A 16,905-nucleotide genomic window follows, 5' to 3' on the forward strand; every position below is an offset into this window, starting at 1 on the left:
CAGAGGGGATGAGGAGTATTCTCGGGTTTGCAGATGTGAAGCTGTGACTTGGGGAGTTTGATTTCTCCCTACAGACTCTGAACTAATCAGTCTTTAGGCCCGAACCTCACTCCTGCTTTGAGTGACACCGGGGGCCTCCTTTCCTGAGGCTTTCTTTCTACAGAGCTTCTCCTTCGTCTCTCTCTGCAGGCAGCAACACTGCAGCCTCCTGGGCTCTGCTGTCTTCGCTCATCTTCCCTCTTCCGTCTGTCATTGTCTTCTCTCGCATTCTTTGTCCTTGTGGTTCCATACATTTAAAAAATATTTTTACTGTCATTTTAGCAGGGTTTCTGGAGGAAGTGGAGGTAAGAGAATAGGTTCAATCTACCATGTTTGCCTAAAATATATGCCAACCAGATCTCTCTGACCTTAATTTTGCAAAGTACGTACATACAACCATGGGACGTATCTGAAGACGGAGAGATGAGAATCAGGCAACAAGAAATCACACATTCAAAAATTAGCAATCCTTAGTTTCGACATTCACCTACTTAATTTAGAGACCAGTTCATCTTGGAAGGGCTCTTCCAGCACTGCTGTTCTAAGATTTGAAATGTTGGGAGGGAAAGAAAGCACAGCTCCATTAGCAACTCCCTCTATCATCTGAAAGGGCCACCTATCTGCTCCTGCAAATGGCTTTTGGTTTCAAATGTCAGAGGAACTTGAAATGCCATAGATTGCTGCGATTCAACCGTGACAGTCAGACCTTATCCAGGACAAAGCTGGGCTCTGGTGGAAGAGACGGTCAGTGTCGTTTGGCAGGCGTGGGTGGTCAACACTTTACACACTTACAAAATTAAATTAGACTCTTAAATACTAAACTAAAAACAATCACTGAGAAAGTCACAAAACATAAATAGCAGCACACGTGCCCCTCAGCAGACAGCCACCCTGCTGGAGGCTGGAGGGCCTGGGAGGCAGCAGCGGCCGGGGACACTCAAGCTCAGGACCTCTGACCACGCACCTTCCTCACACACAGGGCGTCCTCTCACACCTGTCGGCATCACTATGTCCTAAACCTGCCAAACAGCTACAGAAACAACTCAGTTACCCAAAGACATTCACGTCAATCAAAAAGCATGGCATCATCCTGCTGCGTAAGAAGTATTACAATCCATACTATGAGAGAGAGCACAAGAAAAAAGTACAGACTCTGCCTTGAAAAACGTAAATTACAACTGGCGTACTATGGTTCACGTAACCGGCAAATATTTGAAAGCTTGCCCCCCTGTCCGAGACCTATTTAGCATCCCCTTTCTTATTCTAGGGTAATTGTGGAGCCCCAGATACAGAAAAATTAGAACTTTGTTCCTGGAAAGATTTAGAACTTAAAGCCCTTTCAGTTTATAAGGGTCTCAAATCCCTAGAGCATATTTAAATAGGAAAGGAAGTTAAACACGGACCCAATGACGTGGACAGGGCACCTGCCACAGGAAGTGGTCCACCTGCCAGACTCCGAAGGACAGAGAGAAGATCCAAAGCAGGGTCTAATGGGCAGGCCAACAAATTACCAATTACAAAACAGGCAGAGGATTTATCTGAATGGACACTTCTCCAAAGAAGATACACAAATGGCTAACGAGCACATGAAAAGATGCTCAACGTCACTAGTCATTAGGACAGGCCCATCCCATCACGTGACTCCACGTCACACCCACTAGGATGGCTGGAATCTAAAGACTGACAATAACAAGTGTCGGTGAGGGTGTGGAGAAACTGGAACCCTTGTTCATTGCTGGTGGGAATGTACAATGGTGCAGCCACTCCGCAAAACAGTTTGGCAGTTGCTCAAAAGGTTAAACATGGACTTACCACATTACCCAGCAATTCCACTCGTGAATATGATACCCAAGGGAACTGAAAACATGTTCACACAAAACCGTGTACATGAATGCTCATAGCAGCATTATTCAAAATTGCCAAAATGTGGGGCCGGCCCGGTGGCTCAGGCGGTTGGAGCTCCATGCTCCTAGCTCCGAAGGCTGCCGGTTCAATTCCCACCTGGGCCAGTGGGCTCTCAACCACAAGGTTGCCGGTTCAATTTCTCGAGTCCCCAAGGGACGGTGGGCACCGCCCCCTGCAACTAAGACTGAACACGGCACCTTGAGCTGAGCTGCCGCTGAGCTCCCGGATGGCTCAGTTGGTTGGAGTGCGTCCTCTCAACCACAAGGTTGCTGGTTTGACTCCCGCAAGGGATGGTGGGCTGTGCCCCCTGCAACTAGCAACGGCAACTGGCCCTGGATCTGAGCTGCGCCCTCCACAACTAAGACTGAAAGGACAACAACTTGAAGCTGAATAGCACCCTCCACAACTAAGATTGAAAGGACAACAACTTGACTTGGAGAAAAGTCCTGGAAGTTCACACTGTTCCCCAATAAAGTCCTGTTCCCCTTCCCCCAATAAAAATCTTTAAAAAAAAAAAAATAGCCAAAATGTGGAAACAACCCTAGTGTCCATCAACTGATGAATAGATAAATAAAACATGGCATATCCTGGCCATAAAAAGGAAGTGCTGATACGTGATACAACATGAAGGAAACTGGAAAGCTTGCTAAGTAAAAGAAGCCCATCACAAAAGGCTGCATATTATGTTTCCGTTTATATGAAAAGTTCAGAATAGGTAAACCCGCAGAGACAGAAAGTGGTCACCAGGCGCTGAGGGGGGCGGGGAAATGCGGGGTGGCTGCCAATGGGTAGGGTTTTACTTTTCAAGTCAAATACCAGAACCCGTCTCAGCTGTAACCAGAAAACTAGAATCAGCACTACCACCCTCCACTTCTACCCTTAGAAAGTAGGTGGTGCCCTTCTGCGGACTTTTCTTTAAGTCTCTGTCTACTTGTGGACTCCATCAACCTTAATCTCAACCACCGAGCCTCTCGGGCCTTAGCTGCTCGACTATAAATAAGGGGTCAAACCCAATCATCCCTTCCAGTGCCACCAGCATGGGCCTACACACACTCTAAAACCCAGTGGACGGCCAACAGCAATCATCTCGGGGGCTCGGCCAAAGACCCCTCAATATGAGCTGCCAAGTCCCGCAACGCTGATGTTAGCAGGACAAGCTCGAGGTGCGAGGGTCTGTGGGGGAGACGGAGAGGGGAGGATGGAAACTCCAACATGTGGGAACACGCTCTTTGGGAATCACCATAAGGACACCGTAGGCTGCGTCACCTGAGCAATGTGTCAGGGGAGCCCCGTGCATTGATTAGGTAACGCCTCATACTGGGGAAGGAAACAGGCCCTTTGGCCAGTCTGCATCTGGGGTGTGGAGGGTCCTTCTCGAGTTTAGCCTTTGCTTCTGCAGGGAGTCTCAGGGGGAGCCTGGCCTGAACCCTAATATCTCACGAGTCATTCTGACTCGGGCAAAACGCTAAGAGAGGAGGTGAAAGGCACGGAGGGTGTTTCTGGGAGTGCTTTTTCACTTACGCTTTTTACAAGAAGTGTCTCCCCCACCTGAGCATCTTCTGACTCAAATATCCCATGAGCCCCCACCCCCATCAGTGGCACCCTCTGGCTACGGAGAAAACCTGCTCTAACAGACGGGTTGGAGCAGGCTCCGAGGAGTAATACATGCTGACGCGCTCGCTATCCCCAACAGCAGAGCCGCTCTCTCCCTGAAGGGGCAGCAAACTGAATCCAATTCAACAGTCTGGCCCGAAGGGCAACCCTTCAGTGAGGAGAAGGGCAACCCTTCAGTGACATGCCAGGGACGACCGTGAGGGACAAGACGCAGTAAACCAGTCGTTCCATGCCACAAAGCCAATAAAGAAGGCAGAATCTGACCCAGATTTGCCTGAATCCAGAACAGAAAGCTACAACTTATGTTAAGGGGGAAATAAAAAAGGATATATACATACATGCTAGAATATGCACAGAACAGAATAGATCTGGTCACAGCGGCTGTCTTTGGGGAACGGAAATGGTGGGAAGGAGACAAACATTTCACTATATACTCTTTTAAACCGTTTGAATGTTGTGTCATCTGCATCTATCACCTATTTTAATATATAGACACACACACAGAGATTAAGATTTAGGTTTGGGGCAGACGAGCTAGTATTTCCCCCTAAACCTGCAATGACATTTACTATGCGAGCTGCCAAACGTGCTGGGAGGTTGAAGCAGAGCTAACGGCAGCTACTGACTAGCGCTATGCGAGTGCTACCTGAAGGTGATCCATTCGGTCCCAACCAGAGTCCGTCTACTGTCTAATCACGGACACTGAGCCATCACAGGTCTACACGCCCACGTCCAGCTCTGCGTCTGAGCCACCACCTGCCTCCCCTGCCTTACGCAATGCCCTCGAGTTCAGCCCTCTGCTCGGGCGTGTCCTGAGCTGAAGGCACAACAGGCCAGTCTGCCTGGGCCGCAGAGCTCAGGGACACCCCCTGGCACAAGAAGGGCTTACATCTTGGCAACAGCAGATAGTCAGAAAAACACCCTGACACTCAGCTGACCTGAGTTCTAGTCCTCTAGAAGCTGCCAGGAGACTCCTGCATAAGTCACACCATCCTGCAAAAATCTCACCATCATGCTGAGCAAAGAGGCATTCTGAGATGGAAGTGTAAATGGGTATCCTTTTTTGGGATGACAGTTGGTAAGATGAATTAAAAGTCTTAAAACTGTATTCTTACCCCTTGACCTAAGTCATTCCATTTAGGAATTTATGCTAAGAAACTTAAAAATCTAGACAATGACATAACAAAGTATGAAGTTTAAGATGTTAGTCACATTATTTAAAACTGAAAACCTGGAAACAATTTGGTCAAAAGAGGAGACACAGTATTTCAAACTGGAAACTTGGAAACAATTCAACTGGTTAAAAGAGGAGACTGGTTAAACTGTTTATCTACACAGCACTAGCCAGTTGCAAGGGGCAGCTGTGTAGCTAGTGAAGAGAGCCACGTCTCTGGCAGCAGAATCATCTGGGCTCTGCCCCTCACTAGCCGTGTAGCCTTGGGCAAGTTACAGGCCTTCTCTAGGTTTTAGGCTCTTCCTCTCTAAAATGGGGACACTGGCCACTGTGGGGAAAGTGTAAGATGCCATGTAAAGCATGCGTCTCTGCCTGGCACACAGCAAGAATCCACTGATCCTGGCTGGATAAAAGAAGCAATTTCAGTCCTCTTCCTCTTGGACTGGTTGTATTATATTCCTAACTACCATAGTTTCATCCTAAAATGACATGAAATCCAGTGAAACATCTTAGCAATGACCGCGTTGACACTGGTCCGCGGGCAATGGTCAGGGAGCAGGCCTTTCCAACACTGACACTGATCTGAAAGCACTGCCTGCTTATTGGGGGCACTTAACCAATTCCCCCTCCCTCCTGTGGCCCATCTTTTGAAAATTTCTGGCAGTTGTATACTTAAAACTTGGGGGCGGGGTGGTAAAAACGGAACCTATTGACATCAACAGGGTTTTAGAAGGACCTATGTATCAGTCCAGTTCAAAGGGTGGTCCCAACCAGGAGAAGCAGCACGGCAGACACGCCGACTCTGGGCCCACCCCAGTCTGCTTCGGAAGAATCCTTACGAACAAGAGCCCCAGGTGGTTCCATGCACATCAGCCTTTAAGGAGCGCTGGTCTAGATTTCATTCATCTGTGCTCGCCCCAATCCCCGCCACGGACACACAGGGGTGGTTCTGTCCATTTCTAATAGCTGGTGCGTGACTTCTTCAAAGTAACAGACCTGGCTGGCATAACCATTGCAGGCTGTACTCTCTGAGACTCCTCCAGGGCCCTGATGCAGAAAGAGCACAAAGCCCGAGCCATGTTCCTGGTTCATTTGCAGATGGGTTGGCATTCTTCCAACACAGGAGCCTCATACTGAAAACCTCAACTAAAACATCTAAGGTGAGGACAGCGTGCTGCTCACCCTTCAGGAAACTCACACGTGTGACCATGGGTTTGCCACGTCCTGTCAGCTGGGTCACAACAGCTGCTCCTCACGACAGCGCATTATTCCCATTCAATAAACTGAGGCTCAAAGAGGGGGTGCCCACCAAGGTCTTGAAATTACTACAGGTGCTAGAACTCGGGTGGCTTCTGGATGTTAAACTGGTGCTTTGCCCAGATTTGCTCGGAGCCAATGCCACGGACTTGGAGGAAAGCTGGGTGGCGACAACCAGGGAGCCGTCACTGGCTTCACAGACACGGCCTCTCAACTCCCATCCTGGGAGCCTGTGGCCGGGAGCGCGTGTCAATTTCTGCTGGGTTTTAACCCCAGAGACAACTGCACCTTGACCACGGTGACGCCAGCTCTAGTTAGCTCTATCCTAGCCCACCGTGCCCCCACTCTGCCTGGGGGGCTTCATGAGGGACGATGCTGAAATAGTCCACTATAGTCGCGTGTAGCATCATTCATCTGCTCTCCCTCAGTGGGAAGCCCCCATGGCCCATCCTGGAGGGATTCTTCACAGGGCGCTCAAAAGAGCCCAGCTCCAGCAGCAAATTACACGGTCAACCCACCTGGTACCCACGGGGGGAGATGTAAGGGACTCACATCGCTCCAGCACACACCACCAAACATCTGGGAAAAGGCTAAGAATAAGAATACTTTGAAAGGAAGTGGGAAGGATCTGGTCATTCACTTAAATGCTTCCCACGAGTCTCCACGTGAGCCATTCAAATACAAGTTTTCAGAGAGCTTTGTTTCTCAAGAAGCTTCCAATCCAGAGAGAGAGCCCGAGAGTGTGGTCTAGGTGCCACAGGATGCCAGAGGCAGGGGATGGCACAGGCGAATTTGGGAAACAGCCACATTAGCTGGAGTCACCTGCAGAGGCAGGAGATTAAGTGTGAAACACAGGCGAGGAGCCTTAAAAGACAAGCTAAGGCATGACAAGAGGCTGGGTGCTGACACAATCCAAGTGGGCATTTGGGAGGGCAGCCCGGGCACGGGGCAGTGAGAGAGCAAACCAGTGTGGTGACAGGAAATGTAGAGGATGCGAGAGACACTTTTTTTTTTCCCAAGAGGCATTTTGAACAAAGATTTGATGACAAATTAGAATGGAGGGTCTGACATTGAAGGCACAGGCATTAAAAGAAAAAAAACAAACTGAACTTCATGAAAATTTAAAAAATATTATGCGTCAAAAGACACTATCAACAGAACATAAAGGCAACCCACAAAATAGGAGAAAATATTTGCAAATCGTCTATCTGAAAAGGGATTAATATCCAAAATATATAGAGAACTCGTAAAACGCAACAACAACAAAAAACCAACCTAATTCAAAAACGAGTAAAACACTTAAATAGACATTTCTCCAAACATATACAAATGACCAACAAGCACATGAAAAGATGTCCAGTATCACTAATTATTGAGGAAATGCAAACCAAACCTACAATGAGATACTACCCCACACCCAGTAGAATGGCTACTATAAAAAAGAAAAACAAAAACAGAAAATAATAAACGTTGGCCGGGATGTGGGAAAAATATGGAACCCTGTACACTTGTTGAGAATGTAAAATCGTACAGCTGCTGTGAAAAACAGGATGGCAATTCTTCAAAACAATAAAAATAGGATTACCATATGATCCAGCAATTCCACTTCTGAGTATCTACCCAAAAGATCTGAAAGCAGGACCATGAAGAGATTTGCACACCCATGTTCACAGTAGCACTCGCACAATAGCTAAAACACGGAAACAACTCAAGTGTCCATCAACAGATGAAGGAGAAGCAAAAAGTAATATACACACGCAATGGAATATTACTCCGCCTTAAAAAGGAAGGAAATTCTGACACACGCTACAACATGGATGAAGCTTGAGGACACTATTCCACCTAAAATAAGTCACAAAACGTAAATGCTGTATAATTCCACTCATACGAGGTACCTAATCAAAATCAGAGACAGAAAGAATGGTGGTTGCCAGAAGCTGGGGTGCGGGGAAACGGGGAGGGGGTCATTGTCTAATGGGTATAGAGTTTCAGCTTTACAAGATGAAGGCGTTCTGGAGAGGGACGGTGGTGAAGGTTACACAGCACTATGAATGCACTAACCACCACTGAACGTACGCTCACAAATGGTTACGGTGGTGGTGGTATGTTATGTGAACTTTACAACAATAAAAATAACTTTTTTGAAGAAAAAAATATTAGGATGGGGGCCCAAGGAGGTAAATTTAAAATGATCCCGTATGTTAACTTTTAGAAGACGCAAGCTTGCGTATGCAGAGGCGCCACCAAGTTTTCTAGTAACTGACCCATGGCAGCTCAGGACAAAGTACACTTACCTACAGAAAGCACCTGTGGCAGAATGTTAACTGCTGACTCATGACGGTTGGTAAGTAGTAACCCCTGGCCTAGTCTTTCAACTTTTCCAAACGTTTGAAGAATTTTCACAAAAAAGTTAGAAAAAGAAATTAAAAAACAATTCCACCGCCCCGGGAATGGGGAGAGTCGGCACACTCCTAACAGCTTCCACCACAAAGTACGAGGTTCTAGAGGACCTGATGTAGCCCTGGGAAGGTGACTGGGTGTGCAGAGCATCTCAATGCAGGTACCACGCCGGCTGCGGCGACAGGAGTGGACAAGAACACTGAAGAAAAGCAGAGGAGAGGAGAGAGGAGGGGAGGGGAGGGGGGGAGAGGAGAGCAGAGGAGAGGAGAGCAGAGCAGAGGAGAGCAGAGCAGAGGAGAGCTCTGATTTTTGGAAAAGTCTCACAGACAGAGGTAAGAGGAAAAAGACAAAAGGCAAAAGAGAGAACAATTCAGAACAGCCTGGTAAACAGAACCCAACAGAAGAAAAGTTTCCCTTACGAGGGGATGCTCACCCATATTAACCAAAGGAACAAGGACGGAGGAAAAAAGTCTGGAAATGCAGCGGGCGCCCAGGGATTCACTAGTCCTTTGTGAGCTTCAGGAGAGCCTTTCACACCCAGTGATGTGAGAGGCCAGACCCGCAGCTGAGGTCACAAGGAAACGGAGGCTGACACCCCTTCCCACCAGCAGGGTGCTGGGACACCCCCACCCCAGCACACTGCGGGTGGGGAGAGATGCTCTTTTTTCTTCTGCTGGAAGATGATGTCATCAGCCTCAGGGCCCTCAGCCTCCCTTAAGTAATTAAACAGTCAGAGCAGACCAATATGGGGCCGCTTTCAGCATGGAGTATGTCAGCTCCTGATGCTGCTGGGAGCCACACGAGAGACACGGACCCACCTGCACTTACGGGCCCAGCAAATACACAGTCCTGTGGCTTCACCAGCCCGCATGCATGCGAGGGAGCAGCACCTCCCACAAAAAGGATCAAAATTAAAACAAGCAGGAAGAAAGCTCATCAGAGCTGCTAAGTGTGAAAGACCAGCTCTCACTTGCAAGATGCGAATGAAGAAGGCTATTCGTAAGACTGCAGAAATCTCTCCTGCTAGCTGGGAATTATGATTTTATTGTTGGGTAGGATTGACTGTCCCCCCCCCCTTTTAGCACTACTCAGTATCTTAGATTAAACATTTTTAAATTGTCACAGTTAGAACGAATCTTCACCAGATATAGCTATGCTGTCAATTTAAACCAAAAGTGACCTGGTAAATGTCTTATTTCTTTGACTGAGCTGCAGAAAATTAAATGTTTCGGTCTCTCAAAATACGCAAACAAACCAAAATCCCCTCAACCAAATAGTCAACCAGATTTAACCCCAAAAGGACATTCACTCCAGTACTTATCGCCTAGGTGAATACATCTGAACGGTATGTCATGTGCCTCAACGTTTAAATCCTAAGAACTTGCATTCCACAATCCCGCTTTAGAAGAACACAGTATAACCGTGGGCAAAATCGACCAAAAGATCCATCCCACAGTCAGTCTGGGTCGAAGGACATGAAATCCTCAACCGCAGAGCAGAGCTGAAGAGAGAAACAGGGCAAATAACCTTGGAGTAGCTAAATCCAGAGGGTTATCCATTAACGTGATTCAATTTGATTCTGAACTACAAAACATTCCAGCAAGCATTTCGCTCCTCCAGGTCCTTAACCACACGTGGCAGGTGGCTCCTAACAGAGCCCCCTGAGACTGGTGGAAATGTCAGAAACAAGCAATTCGGATGCGTTCCCGCTCAGTAACAGCTGCCAGAGTGGCTGCAGCAGTGCTGAAACCTTGACCTTCTCGGGCTTGGCCTCCAGTCGCTGGGCAAGGGGAGCTTCAGGGAGGAGCTGCAGTTGAAACACCCAAATCCTCGTAAATAGAGGTGACAGCATCTTATAAACGAAAAAGCACTTACACAGGACCCTGACTGCCGTTTCCCCGCTTTGGAATATCCACTTAAATGAGCACGTCCCAGGACAGCTAAGCTCCTATCCATCAGAACAGGCGCACAGATCACGTCCTCCTGGGGTAAAGCTACAGGATGGCTCTTTACCTGTCACAGAAATCGCCCTAAAGCCAGGCTCTTTACCTGTCACAGAAATCACCAGGGACAGCGGACTCATCACGGGCCCAGCACTGTTGCAGAAGAACTGGCCCGGAGAAGTTCCACTGGATTCCATAAGGCCTGTGGTAAAACAGCAAATGGGAGAAAAAGTGCCTCTTGCTAGAAGAGGAAAACGAAAAGGAGAACAGCAGGGATAACAGTGAAGCGGGGCTGGGGAGGATGTGAGATCTCTGATGTCCTCAAGCCCAAGCGGGTGAAGAGCACACACGCAGTCAAGTTCAGGGCAACTGAAGGGAGAGGAACTGGAAGCCTCCCAGGGAGCCCTTGGGAGACTGTCTCATGACTCAGCATTCCCAGCAGGAGGGGACATCGGGAGCAAGGGGGGGGCAGGAGGGGACATCGGGAACAAGAGAGGGGGCAGGTCTTTGGAGGCAGAAGGTCAAGGTGGATTTCCTAACACAGAAATGCGTTACTTGGACTTGTTTTCCTGGGGGAAGGGGGGTCGAGGTGGGAATAAACCAGGGAGGGAATGAATCAGACTTACTTTCATTCAACATCTAGGGGCATTCACAGGTTCCCCAGCAATAAGCTGTATTTTTTGACAGTGTTTTGAGAACGACTGAAGGGCCAGGGAATGAGAACTGTAGAACGGAAGCACATAGCAGGTGCAAACACAATGTTTCTCCCATGCTGCTCACGGCCTGCCCTGCCTCCCTGCTGGCCACTGGTACACCCTCCGCACACCCCTAAACCCTGCTCCTTCCTCTCCTCACCTGTGGTTACAACTACTGCACTAAGTCTTTCAAGTGGTGAAAGACTGGACGGTTCACTCCAGCCACAGGGTACTCAAGACTCATATTTGATCAGGGTACTCATGACCCAGTCGTGACAGAGTAATGACCTATAAATCCTGAACTTAAACATTCTCAGGTGAGGGCAAACTATATTTACTTCAGTTTGTATTCAGTGTGACTTCGGACAAGCTACTTAACCTCTCTGTTCCTCAGTTTCCTCCTCTGAAATACGGGCATAATAATAGTACCTCATTCACAGGATTGTTGTATTTCATACACATAAAGCACTCAGAGTGCCTGGCATATAACACTATATAATGTTTGTTCTTCTTCTTATCTTAAAATACAAAAGCAATACTCTACCATCCTTGTAATTCATAATCTCATTATCTGTCTTGGGAATTTCAAAAGATGTCTTCCAGATTCTGGAACATATACATACATACATATACTCATTCCATCCCCTCCTGGAGGTTGGTGTGCTTTGGCAGGTGTTACTTTAAATGTGCATTGCTGAATGTCTTAAAAAGTAACAGAGGAGTGAAGTTCACGAGTATTTATAGATGAGGTGTAATAAAGAAGTCCTATCTGTAGTCCACCGGGTCACATGCAACAGCAGTTAAGAATTCCAAACCGCGGAAACAAAGCCCTCCGTGTACCTTTTGCTTCCCGAGGTGCCACTCTGGGAGAGCACACGCTGTGACACACAGAAGTGATCTCCTGAAGGGCCGGGGCCGGTTCTGTCTGATGGATGTCAGAACGGTGTCTGCTACGAGCCAAGCGGCCATGCCAGGCACCACCCAACTACACTTCTGGTCATTCCACCTGTGCAGGCTCAGAGGCTAGACAGACAGGACCTCATATTTTATTGCATAGAGAAAATGAGGCAGTGACTAGGCCAAGGTCATCCAGCGTAGGTGACAGCCAAGGAAGAGCACCCAAGGGGTTTTTTTTCTTTCTTTCTTTCTTTCTTTTCACCCAAGGGCTTTGACTTCCAATCACAGGACAAACACACCCCTCATCTGATGAAAGTGCCCTTGAGTCAGGCGGCAAGCCAGACAGAGGCACCATCCGGGCATCTAGAAGAGGGGAAACCAAAGGACAAAGAATAAAATCACAGAACAGCTGTGAGCCTACAGTGCTGTGATGTTATCTGAATGAAATACAATTAAATGCACTTAGTCCTGCATCTTGGTTGACCTTACCTAACGTCTTCCTATTACATCACTAGGAACAATTGCTTTTAATGGGTCCAGCACCTGAACAGGTGAGGCAAGCAAACTCCACATGCTTTGATGCTACACCTAAATAGCTTTCCCCATGGAAATGTCAGCCTAAATAGGAGCCAAAAATAAATCAAAAAGCCAATTCTTGAGGGACTTATCATCAGGGATGCTATACACACACACACCCACACACACACACACAGCCTCACAAAAGGAGGGTAATCACAGACACAGCTTTAATTTAGAGACATTAAATCTCAAACCAGCCAAGACTCTGAGTGTTGTGGCAACTTAAAGCAAAAATCAACACACAAGAGATGGGAAAACTAAAGCGGGAACAGGAAGCCCCAAACTTGGACTGACAGACAGCAGTCTACTCTCTTCCCCACGGGAGCCATTGTGCCCAGTCATGACAGATGAAGATCAGAAAGACCCACCATGTCTAACCAGTGCTCAGGTGAAGAAGCTGTAGGCATTTGGCTTTATTCCGAAATTTTACTCAAAGGATGACCACTGATGGGGAAGGGGCAAGTCCACAAAGGAGATCTGTGGCCAATGGGAAAAGTTTCAAGTGGATAAATCAGCTCCTTAGCTGAAGGGGTCAGGAGAACGAGGTAGGAAGAAGCACAAGCTGCGGGCTTCTTTTAAGTCCTAAAGAAGCTTAACTTTGGCTGCTGGAAGCCTCAGGAACTGGACCATAAATTCCACAGTTTCAAGGAAAATCTTATTTTATTTCTGCTGATAAAGTTCACAAAAATGGGCAGAAGGGGTAGGACTTGGTGGCCAGCCTCTTCATCTCTCTTTGAAGTTGTGCATTAAGAATGTAAAAGAAATTAAGAGACTAACATCAAGCCTTTACTTACTGTCCACTAAATTAACATGAAAACTACAAAAATACTCCACAGCTCACTCCACATTAAAAAAAACACTATTAAAAAAATTCCAATTGGCAGCAGCTTAAAAAAAAGTTTGTCAAGACTGTCACCACATTACTCTACCAACAACTGGGTTCTCAAGTCTCATAACCAGGTTAGTGATGGAGGAGAAGTCAGAGCCTAAGTGCTCTGTCTCGGTCTTACAGTCTTTCCTCTATAAACATGCTGCTACCGCCATGGATTTATAAGGAATGGGAGGTGAGAAGGAAAATCTTCCTAAACCAGTGCTGCAAGGTCCCAGGACCCAGTTGGTAGCCAGGAGCAAAGCATATGTTCAGCCGACCTGGATCACTTCATCTGTGCCTACGGCACAGGATGATGAGAGCTACCTGTCAAGTAGAAACTCTCCCCTACGCCCAAACAAACCTATTCTCAAGTCCTAAAAGGCAACTGGGTCTTGCCATCCATAAATGAGCACTATACGCCACCACTTCCTGGAATTCCAACGCTCCTGAGCTTTTGCTAAGCCCAGAAGCTCCAGAAACTGCAATGGCAAAAGAAAACACCACCACTGGAGTCACAATGGATTTCAGCAAATTCAAAGCAAGTCGCAAGAAGGCAACTTCAAAATACATCCAAGCTGGTGCCTCAAAGCTATTTTCTATTTAATTCCAAAATAGGTACTTTAAGCATATAATTACACATGGTCGGGGGAGGCAGAGGGAACATAACCATAAACAAAGTTAACCACCAAAGTCAAGATGTGCAGGAACAACAACTGATAAACATGGCAGCTCCCAGTGGTGAGCTGGGCACGCTTCCCTGAGCGCCAGGGCAGGAGGCCATCATGACAGAGGCAAATGAGCTACATTCCAGAAGTCACAAACCTCTAGAGAAGGTGGTTAGGGAAAAACATTTTTAAAAACCCATGGAAAGGCACTAGCAACTGTTTGCTAGTGAGACAATGTACAGACACAGTGTATAGAGCAACAATCTTCTCTTCCCGACTTAATCATACTGGTGGTAATTTTTAACCAGTACTTTGCTGCAAAAAGTAGTATTTTCCACGTACTTTTGCACATGAACTGATCATTTTCTCTTCCAGTCAGAGAAGCTATCGCCTGATTTGCATTTCTCTGAGGGGAAACCAGGTGTCCTGTGTGCAGATTTGGGTCTGGATGCATGCGCACTGGCGAGGAAAAAGACCCTGCTGGTACCAGCCGTCACTTCTACCACTAGGAAACAGATCACAGGCGCTTCCTGGAAGTGGGGCTCTCTTCCACGCCCAAGGCCTCATCACGGACCCCCTCTGTAGTGTGGCATGAAGGCTTATTCCTCTGCTGCTTTTGTCTCAGTATGTGAGTAACCCAGATTAATTTCTGAAGTGCCCTCCCGGAGATCAGACCTCTCAATCCCAGGCAGCAAAACAGCTCAGGCCTGATTCCCGTTTAGAAATGTTTTCTTGAAGGGGAGAAGGGGGAGGAGGTGCAGAAAGGGTGAAAGATACAGGCTTGTGTGTGCGTGTGAATCACTGATAGGAATTCACACTCAGGCAAACAAGACATGGAGAGCCACCAAACCAACCTTGCTTCAAGGTTTCAGGTTTCTGACGATAAAACCCTTGGTTTCAATATTCACCAGCCTCACCCCAATACCATCTGCGAGTCTGATGTTTGCTTCACAGCTCCGGTCAAGAAAAACCCTTCAGGTTTCCAATGGGTGGCTCTCCTCCATCCATGGTTGTAAGCTTTTTCAGGAATTCCGACTGCACTTAGAAGTCACCAATCCCAGTCGCAGCTGTCACATCCCCCTGCCCCAGTACTATTAATATCAAGGCTTTGATCGTTAGTGATTTCACTCATAAAGTTTCCCGCAGCAATGAACATGAGACAACAAGGTAAAACAAAAAGGGACTGGGTTTCTTCACCCATAATAACGCATTCTGCAATCTAGTGAACTTCTCGGGTTTTTGTGTCGGCGGAGATGCTCACCTCTATGTTTTGGGATGCCCACACCCCCTCCCTGCACCGACCCGGCAAGGCCCTCCTTTCTGGGTGCACAATGCAGTATGTAGCTCCTCGGGGGTCAGCAAAACGCCGCACTGGTGTAATAATGCCCAGCGTGCCTCAGAGCCCGAGGAGTTCCCCACGGTAGTGGGTCCACGTACATAACCTTGAGGCCCACACCACACCACAGTCGAGCTTGGAAGTCCCTTCGTGTGGGGAAGCCTGGGGCCCGGTGGCCCAGGGCTGGTGCAATGACTTTGCACCGGAGCGTCCCCTCGGCTGAGGCTCGTCCTCCCACCTCGGCCCACTGCAGTTGCACCACTCCCGGCAGCGCCTCGCACGCCTCCCCTCCCCGCCTAGGGGTCCAGCAGGTACCGGACCCTCCGCCAGCCCCGGCCCCGGCCGGCCCGCCGCACCTTGGTCTCCTTCACGTGCTGCTTGACGCCCTCCGGGTACCACTGGACGCGCACGTAGCCGCGGCGCAGCGGGCTGGCCCGGCCCTCCTCGTGGCCCGCGCCCCCCGCCTCAGAGCAGCCCGAGCTCCCGCGGCCCTCCTCCTCGCCCTCCGAGTCCGAGTCCTCGCCGTGGATGAGGCGCACCAGCCCGAAGTGCACGGAGCCGCGGTAACGGCCCGATACCAGGTCGTGAGAGAACAGGAGGCGCTGTGAGCCGGCTTCGGGGCCGGAGTCCGAGGACGGCCCGGAGGCCGAGTCCGGGGCGGGCGCCGGGGCCGGGGCGGGGGCTGCGTCCGAGGCCGGGGCCGCCTCCGGAACCGCGGCCGGGGCCTGGGCGGGAGCCGGAGCTGCGGTTGAGGGCGCTGCGGGATCCGCCATAACTGCTCTGCGCGAGTCTCTCGGGCGGCGGCGGCGGCAGTGGCAGCGGCAGCGGCGGCCAAGGCTCGGGGAGGCGGGGCCAGCCGGCGCTGGGGGCGGGGCCACGGCGTGCTGACGTGCCCCTACGTGCCGCCGTCGTCAGGGAACTGAGATGCGGTTGCTAGGAGTTACCGCCTCGTCGCTAGGGGACGCTGGAGATGTTGCCGTGGTGGGGGGATGTTAAAGGATGGACTCCACGAGAGAGGGGTGGGGCCTGGGGGGGATAAAAGTAAAGGGGGCGGGAAGGGGTGGGGACCGAGGGAGAGGAAGTGGGGTGGTCACCGAGGAAAATGGGAGTGGCCGACGTGGGGCGGAGGATGGTCCCGAGACTGTCAACAACATTTAACGAGTTCCCCTGGCGTCTGTTGCCTAAGCCCTAGGCACGGGAGGGATACAGAAAGAGCAAGGCACACAGGCCTTGTCCTCTAGGCGTATACAACCTAGTTGGAGAGACAAAACATATACACATTAAATTGCTAAAAAGCGACTCCAATTCAGCTTGTAAGCAAGGCTGTAATAGGTATGTCCAGTGTATCTAAGTATATTGTATTAGGAAATTCCGTGCAAAGCTTGGAAGATCATGACCCCTTAGGGATCCGTCAAGCGGTTAATAAAGGAGGCTCAGAGAATGATCAGAAAGAGCAGCAGGTATTAGCGGCCCCTCCAATTTGCCTTTAAACCCATCTAGATGAGTTCAAAGCTCCATGAGGCTGGATAT

General features: G+C 49.0%; 1 protein-coding gene across 2 annotated transcripts in view; it reads right to left on the bottom strand.

Moving 5' to 3' along the window:
- The window catches only part of UBE2O (ubiquitin conjugating enzyme E2 O), a 47,643-nt gene extending 31,425 nt beyond the window's left edge, over nucleotides 1–16,218 (bottom strand). The window contains exon 1 of one of the 2 annotated variants that reach the window (XM_033089732.1): nucleotides 15,732–16,218. In XM_033089732.1, coding sequence (XP_032945623.1) covers nucleotides 15,732–16,148 — 417 coding nt within the window. In that variant the 5' untranslated portion in view covers nucleotides 16,149–16,218. The remainder of the gene's footprint in view (nucleotides 1–15,731) is intronic. The other variant, XM_033089734.1, reaches the window with a different exon arrangement.
- Nucleotides 16,219–16,905: the final 687 nt, after the last annotated feature.

This window comes from Rhinolophus ferrumequinum, chromosome 21, assembly GCF_004115265.2.
Source record: "Rhinolophus ferrumequinum isolate MPI-CBG mRhiFer1 chromosome 21, mRhiFer1_v1.p, whole genome shotgun sequence".
Taxonomy (NCBI): domain Eukaryota; kingdom Metazoa; phylum Chordata; class Mammalia; order Chiroptera; family Rhinolophidae; genus Rhinolophus; species Rhinolophus ferrumequinum.